The 7,057-nt window shown below is 49.4% G+C and overlaps 1 protein-coding gene across 3 annotated transcripts; it reads right to left on the bottom strand.

The window, feature by feature from the left end:
- Window positions 1-557: 557 nt before the first annotated feature.
- TMEM82 (transmembrane protein 82) lies at window positions 558-6,746 on the bottom strand. 3 transcript variants are annotated; one of them, XM_073570204.1, is made up of 7 exons: window positions 6,575-6,746; window positions 5,005-5,559; window positions 4,856-4,928; window positions 3,228-3,402; window positions 2,548-2,956; window positions 1,578-1,765; window positions 558-1,252 (listed from the first exon to the last, which is right to left on the bottom strand). In XM_073570204.1, exons 2-7 carry the CDS (start codon window positions 5,084-5,086, stop codon window positions 1,172-1,174), a joined length of 1,008 nt encoding a protein of 335 aa, XP_073426305.1. In that variant the 5' UTR covers window positions 5,087-5,559; window positions 6,575-6,746; the 3' UTR covers window positions 558-1,171. The 3 variants fall into 3 exon arrangements, with proteins under 3 accessions (XP_073426305.1, XP_073426306.1, XP_073426307.1); XM_073570205.1 differs by having other exon boundaries at window positions 5,005-5,120; XM_073570206.1 differs by lacking the exon at window positions 6,575-6,746 and adding an exon at window positions 5,932-6,436 and having other exon boundaries at window positions 5,005-5,120.
- Between the last annotated feature and the right edge of the window lie 311 nt (window positions 6,747-7,057).

Here is a 7,057-nt window from a genome sequence, read left to right as displayed (position 1 = left end):
GGAACTTCAGAGTAACTTAGTACTGGAGTGCTTCTTTCAAACAAGCGTTAGGAATGAGACTGCACAGGCCGTCTGCTGAGAGAGAATCCTTGAATTGCTTCCAGGCTAGCCTGCTCCGTTACCATCTGTAATCAGGACCCTGGACTGCAGTTATCAAGTAAAGGTACAGAAATTGCACCCCGCTGTGTCTTGTCTGCTTCCTACCCTTCCAGCACTGCTACATCCCCATGCCAACCACCTCTACACTGCCCTGGGACTAAAGCTTCACCTGTGGGGAGCTTTTACATCCTTGCTGCACCATACCATCAGTCCCAGCGGATCTGCATGCAGCGTCGGCTTAACACCTCCCTTGCCGAACACCACAGGTGGCGTCACAAACTATTCCATTTCATTAACTACATTCCCCCTTTACTTGGGCGCCCAGGGCCACGGACCGGGTCACCGCTGCTGTGACATATTACCCTGACACCGGTCCGGTACAGAGTACCCCACAGCCCTGGAAGGGCGACCCAAAAGGTCTTATGTTTTTATGATATGCTGTGTCATCATGCCTCATATATATTAATAAAGCATTATATATTTTCATATGCATTTTGAATACTATTCTTTTGGGGTTACAAACGTACAATGCCCACCCATCCTCCAGGGACATCAGATTGCAGCATCTTTCTTACAGATAATACATTTCGGCCTTTTGCCGAAGATCTCTGATTGCTTGCAGTGAATGGGAGGATTCTTCTTTATAGAATCTAGTTGTAACAGCTGAAGGTTTGTTCCAATTGTATCCAGACAATCCTCTGATCTGATCCCATCATACCCACATCCTGTGTTTGTTACAATGTATCAGCCCATAGTCCAGAGGACGCTCTACTGTCCACATTGCAGCAAACCCTCAGCCTGGAGCAGGATGAGGTCAGTGAGGGGCATCAGCTGCAACAGTACATGCAAGTGTTTCTATCCAATGGCAGCAAGCAGAACAGTTCACGATGCCTCGTTTTTCATTCACGCTGCAGGCGATCATCATTCAGGCCCCGTCACAAATGAAGGGGTTCCAGGAGGTGTCACCCCCCTGCTCACGAGTCTGTCCCCTCATTGCTTCCCTCTCACAATGGGGGTCCGTGTTCTCCATGTTTCATACACAGTCAATGTATGTCTCAAAATTGGGTTCTTCTCATCCCTCCAGGGTGTTCTCAGTCCTCAGATTTCTGGGCTTCAAGGCCTTTCTAGCAGTCGACAATCTCTCAGCATAATCCTGGAGAATTAAAGGGAAATAGGAATATGGAAACTAGGACCTATCTCCCCCCCCCCCCCAACAAAAAAAAAAAAAATAATCATAGGAAGGAGCCATTACAATGAAATCCAGCCCTTGTACTCTGCTGTGGACTACAACTCCCACAGTGTATAGTGTGGATGTGTGCTGCCATCTAGAGACCACAATGGGTGTTATATCAAAAATGAACATGGGAGCTAATGCCAACAAGGTGTGAGGGGTGCAGTGGAGGCAACAAAAGAAATGGGGTTTAATTATATTTGCTCCTGAAAGTTGTGGGGGGAATAATCAGAGAACCCTCTCTTACCTCCTCTCTGCAGACGTCCAGCATCACCCCGGCGTGAATCAGACACCACAGCTCTCCGATCAGTGAGATGAAGATGTGTAAGATATCTGCCCATCTTCCCACTGTCATCATCAGGATCAGGAGGCCCCCCATCCGAACAAACACCGTCTGATAGGCCATCTGCTCTGTGGGGTTCTGGTGCTGCTCCTCTGCCGGACAAAAACAGCAGAGATGGGAATCAGCCACAGGGAAAGCAGAAGAGGGAGCACGGAGGGTGTGAGACGCTATAGGGTGCGCAAAGGGGAGAGGGAGCGCGGAGATGGGAAGAATGTACACGATGGGAGAACAGAGGGTGCGAGATGCTATAGGGTGCGCAAAGGGGAGAGGGAGCGCGGAGATGGGAAGAATGTACACAATGGGAGAACAGAGGGTGCGAGATGCTATAGGGTGCGCAAAGGGGAGAGGGAGCGCGGAGATGGGAAGAATGTACACAATGGGAGAACAGAGGGTGCGAGATGCTATAGGGTGCGCAAAGGGGAGAGGGAGCGCGGAGATGGGAAGAATGTACACGATGGGAGAACAGAGGGTGCGAGATGCTATAGGGTGCGCAAAGGGGAGAGGGAGCGCGGAGATGGGAAGAATGTACACGATGGGAGAACGGAGGGTGCGAGACAAGAAAGGAAGAATGTACACAATGGGAGAGGGGACGCCATGTGAGAAGGTGCGCAGAGGGGACACAGAGGGAACACCATGGGAGAGGGGGCACTACAGGTGTGAGAACTCGATGGGAAAGGGAGCCCGGCAGAGGCATAACAGGTGAGGAAGTGCGACGAGATAGCGGGCACGGTGCGTCCACAATGGCAGTGGGAGCGCGCAGATGGCATGATAAAAAAAAGTGCGGATGAGGGGTGCGTCAGGAGAGAGGTCACGGCGGGTGCATGATGGCAGAGGGAGCTGTTTCTGCTCCTTTTTTGGGTGCTGTGGTCCTCACCTTGCATGTAGATCACCAGCAGAGTGTAGCAGATGGTCAGTGGTGTCCAGAATCTCACGGCCTCTGCCGTGCTGAGGAAATCGCGGTTGATCACAGCCACAGCAGCCAGATCAGACACCAGGAATGCCACTTTCAGTGCCCGCCACAGCACTGTAGGAATGTCATGCCAGCTGGCCAGCAAAGTCAGGCAGACCCCACAGTAGCGCTTACTGCTGTGCAGCTGGTACATCACTGCCACATGTCGGCACATCCTCCTCGTCTGCCACACAATCAGCCCTGATAGGCCCACCGCCAGCAGCAGGTTCCAGGTCCGGTGCGGGGCCCCTTCATGCAGGTAATCCAGGCTACAGGTCACTCCACATCCCAGGGAGAACTGACAGAGGAGGAAAAGCTGTGAACTCCGGGTGCCCTGCAGAGACAAATATGCATTACGCTCTAGTCACCTCCAGAGCTGCATTCATCTGCTCATTTCTGGTTCTGCCTCTGCGGTTTCAAGCTCTGCTAATATTTTGCTCTGATGGAGGTGAACAGAGGGTTTTACAGTGTTTATGCCAGATTCTGTGATGCCATCCTGCGCTATGGAGAAATGTGACATCATGATATCATGTGATGTCATTCTTTACCAAAGTAGAACATGATGTCATCAGCCCAGTTCATCTTCTTGTCAATCTTTTACAAACCTTGTGTAGAGACAAGATCATGGACACTGCACGGAGGGAGAACTCCAGAACCACCAGAGCCCCGACACGGGGCCCCAGGAGGGAGTAGATGCAGGTGAGGAGCAGGAGATGGAGAAGGTCACGGAGCCGAGAAGAGGAGCTGAGCTGTGCCGCCTTCTTCTGCCTCTCGGGGTCACTGCAGGCGAGAAAAGATGGAAAATGCAGGGAAGAGTACGAGATGTCGACCTCACATGGTGAGCAACCTCTAGGTGGCTAGTTAGCTGGTGGAGCTAGTGAGTACTAAGTCAGCAGTCTCTACTGGTGGAGATAGGTAGTACTAGTTAGCCGTCTACAGGTGTAGTTAGTGAGTAGTAATAGCAGCGAGTACTAGTTAGCCGTCTACAGGTGTAGTTAGTGAGTAGTAATAGCAGCGAGTACTAGTTAGCCGTCTACAGGTGTAGTTAGTGAGTAGTAATAGCAGCGAGTACTAGTTAGCCGTCTACAGGTGTAGTTAGTGAGTAGTAATAGCAGCGAGTACTAGTTAGCCATCTACAGGTGTAGTTAGTGAGTAGTAATAGCAGCGAGTACTAGTTAGCCATCTACAGGTGTAGTTAGTGAGTAGTAATAGCAGCGAGTACTAGTTAGCCATCTACAGGTGTAGTTAGTGAGTAGTAATAGCAGCGAGTACTAGTTAGCCATCTACAGGTGTAGTTAGTGAGTAGTAATAGCAGCGAGTACTAGTTAGCCATCTACAGGTGTAGTTAGTGAGTAGTAATAGCAGCGAGTACTAGTTAGCCATCTACAGGTGTAGTTAGTGAGTAGTAATAGCAGCGAGTACTAGTTAGCCATCTACAGGTGTAGTTAGTGAGTAGTAATAGCAGCGAGTACTAGTTAGCCATCTACAGGTGTAGTTAGTGAGTAGTAATAGCAGCGAGTACTAGTTAGTGAGTAGTAATTGCAGTGAGTACTAGTTAGCCATCTACAGGTGTAGTTAGTGAGTAGTAATAGCAGTGAGTACTAGTTAGCCATCTACAGGTGTAGTTAGTGAGTAGTAATAGCAGTGCGTACTAGTTAGCCATCTACAGGTGTAGTTAGTGAGTAGTAATAGCAGTGAGTACTAGTTAGCCATCTACAGGTGTAGTTAGTGAGTAGTAATTGCAGTGAGTACTATTTAGCCATCTATATGTGTAGTTAGTGAGTAGTAATAGCAGTGAGCACTAATTAGCAGTCTGTAGAGGTGAAGTTAGCAGTGAGCACTGATTTGCCATCTACAGGTGTAGTTAGTGAATAGTAATAGCAGTGAGTACTAGTTAGCCATCTATAGGTGTAGTTAGTGAGTAGTAATAGCAGTGAGTACTAGTTAGCCATCTATAGGTGTAGTTAGTGAGTAGTAATAGCTGTGAGCACTAATTAGCAGCCTGTAGAGGTGTAGTTAATCGTAATAACAGTGAGTACTAGTTAGCCGTCTATAGGTGTAGTAAGTAGTACTAGCAGTGAGTACTAATTAGCAGCCTGTAGAGGTGTAGTTAGCAGTGAGCACTGATTTGCCATCTACAGGTGTAGTGAATAGTAATCATGAGTACTAGTTAGCAGTCTATAGGTGTTGTTAGTATGCACTAGTCACTGGTTAGCACTGGGTGTGCGCTTACTTCAGACACATGATGTACAGATGGACCTTCATCAGGTTAAAGAGGACAGACACGGCGCAGGCCCCGACCAGACCTGTGGAGAGGGAGACAAGGTTATAAAGCTGCGGTATATACGGAGTTCAGCACTGACTGGGAACGAAGGGTCTCACCTTGTAGGAAGGAGTCCACGCTGCCCCATGGGCTCCAGGGCACCTCGGGGAGGAAGGAGGCCACATAGGAGAGGAGCCCCATGCTTGTGATGTGGGAGGATGAGGCTGCTCTTCCTCTGTAGTGAGACTAAAGGTCAGTCCTGATAAACTGTGCAAAGGAGCAGACATTAACCCCTGCCAGCCCACGGTCTACAGGCACAGGGGTAGACATTAACCCCTGCAGGCCCACGGCATACAGGCAAAGGGGCAGGCATTAACCCCTGCAGGCCCACGGCATACAGGCAAAGGGGCAGGCATTAACCCCTGCAGGCCCACGGCATACAGGCAAAGGGGCAGGCATTAACCCCTGCAGGCCCACGGCATACAGGCAAAGGGGCAGGCATTAACCCCTGCAGGCCCACGGCATACAGGCAAAGGTGGCAGGCATTAACCCCTGCAGACCCACACTCGCAGTCCCCAGGGTCCGGACTGTGGCCCCCACCTCCCTGACAGCTGCGTGCTCTCACTGCTGTACACCTGAACCTAGGGGAGAAGCGGCTGCTCGGCCATCACAACCTGCAATGAGAACAGGGGTCATTGTTGTGGTTACCAAAAAAAAAAAAAAAAAAAAAAAAGTTTCCTTTTTGCACAATTTGGCAATAAAATATGACCTGATGTCACCAGTGAATATTTCCATAGGGAAAAGTTCACACTGGTCATAACTGGAGATTTGCTTTACTTGTGCTGTATGGAATAGCGCACACATGGTGGTACATCCTGCGGCCGGCACAGCGTGGCATATACTACACGTAAGGCCACGTGCACACTTGGGGTATCTGAAGCAAGAAGCAGAATGTTGGCAGAAAAATCCTGCACAAAACACGGGCGGTTTTACATAGGAGCTTTAACTAATCATTTAACAAACTCTAAATAAAGAGGATGTCTCACCCTTTACATGTCCTGAAGGCAAAAAAGCACAGTGTGAAGAGGGCCCTCCAGTCTATCACAAGGAGCTGCGGACCGACCGAAGATGGCGTCTGGTTATTACAGGATTATTGCATGAGTCAGGGAGACCTTGGCCTGGTGTACAGGAGATAACTAGGGGGATTCTCCAGGTAAATATTTGCTGGTGACAGGACAAGGTCTGGAGCCTCGGCAAGTATCAGACATCAGAATCTGTGACTGGTGCAGCCCACCAGGTATCGGGTGATCCTGTGACTCCAGCCGCCGGCCCATCTGCACTTTGGTTTTTAGCAGTTTTACACCACCGTTTTTTTTTTCTGGGTAGGATTATGGCGTTTTGCTGCAGATGTGAAGCAGCTTTTACAATGCAGCGTTTTCAGTACAGAAGCCTTGATTCTGCACTTCATCAACTGTGATTTTGTAATCTGCAGTTTTTTCAGATTCCCCATAGAGGAGACATGCACCAAAAAAATCCGTACAGTTCGGCAGCGCCCATACACGTAGCAGGTGACTTCTCGGGGATCACATCCATGTCACCTGGACAGTCAAACACTGCAGAGTCTCTGCACAAAACCCCCCAGTATTGCTGCTACATGGGAACATGGCTCAAAAGAAAAGCCGCACTCACCGATACAGAGGACTTAGGGCAGCACAAGTGAGGGCCCTGATGAACAACCACTCCCATCATCCACAGGGAGGTGCTGAGTACTATAGAGGCACCAGTCACACTGATATCTGTAGTGATCCACTTCAGTTAACCCCCATTAATGACAGCTATGCTGTTAGATCAGTGTGTGCACCCCCCCTCGTGGATGATGGGAGTGGTTGTTCATCAGTGTTCCAACCTGGCTGCCTCTCGGGGAATTGTATGGGGGGGGAGTGCATTCAACCCACGTGTCTACTCCATTGTACAGATCATATATGGGCCTCTAATCTTCTGCTCCATTGTATATAGCTAATGAGCTGAGTGATGGCGGCGCTTGATTCTGCAGCTTTTATTAATTTATTACTTTTACTTGTGCTAGAAACGCAGTAATTTACTATGAAAGAGTGATGGCAGTCACAGCTGATGTGAGGTGACTTATCACCAGCAGGAGGCGCCCTCAGGATT

The sequence above is a fragment of the Dendrobates tinctorius genome, unplaced genomic scaffold (genome assembly GCF_039654945.1).
Source record: "Dendrobates tinctorius isolate UK_male_01 unplaced genomic scaffold, ASM3965494v1 ptg000028l, whole genome shotgun sequence".
In the NCBI taxonomy this organism is placed as follows: Eukaryota; Metazoa; Chordata; class Amphibia; order Anura; family Dendrobatidae; genus Dendrobates; species Dendrobates tinctorius.
Note: the sequence above shows the minus strand (reverse complement) of the source record. Positions and strands in the feature narration are given on the sequence as shown.

Bases quoted from the DNA above. Each gene is read 5' to 3' on its own strand.
- TMEM82 (XM_073570204.1), bottom strand. From the start codon at position 5,086: ATGGGGCTCCTCTCCTATGTGGCCTCCTTCCTCCCCGAGGTGCCCTGG. The intron at 3,403-4,855 runs GTAAGCGCACAC...TCTCGCCTGCAG, and splicing joins CTGTACATCATGTGTCTGAA to TGACCCCGAGAGGCAGAAGA. The intron at 1,766-2,547 runs GTGAGGACCACA...TTTGTCCGGCAG, and splicing joins GCTGGTGATCTACATGCAAG to AGGAGCAGCACCAGAACCCC.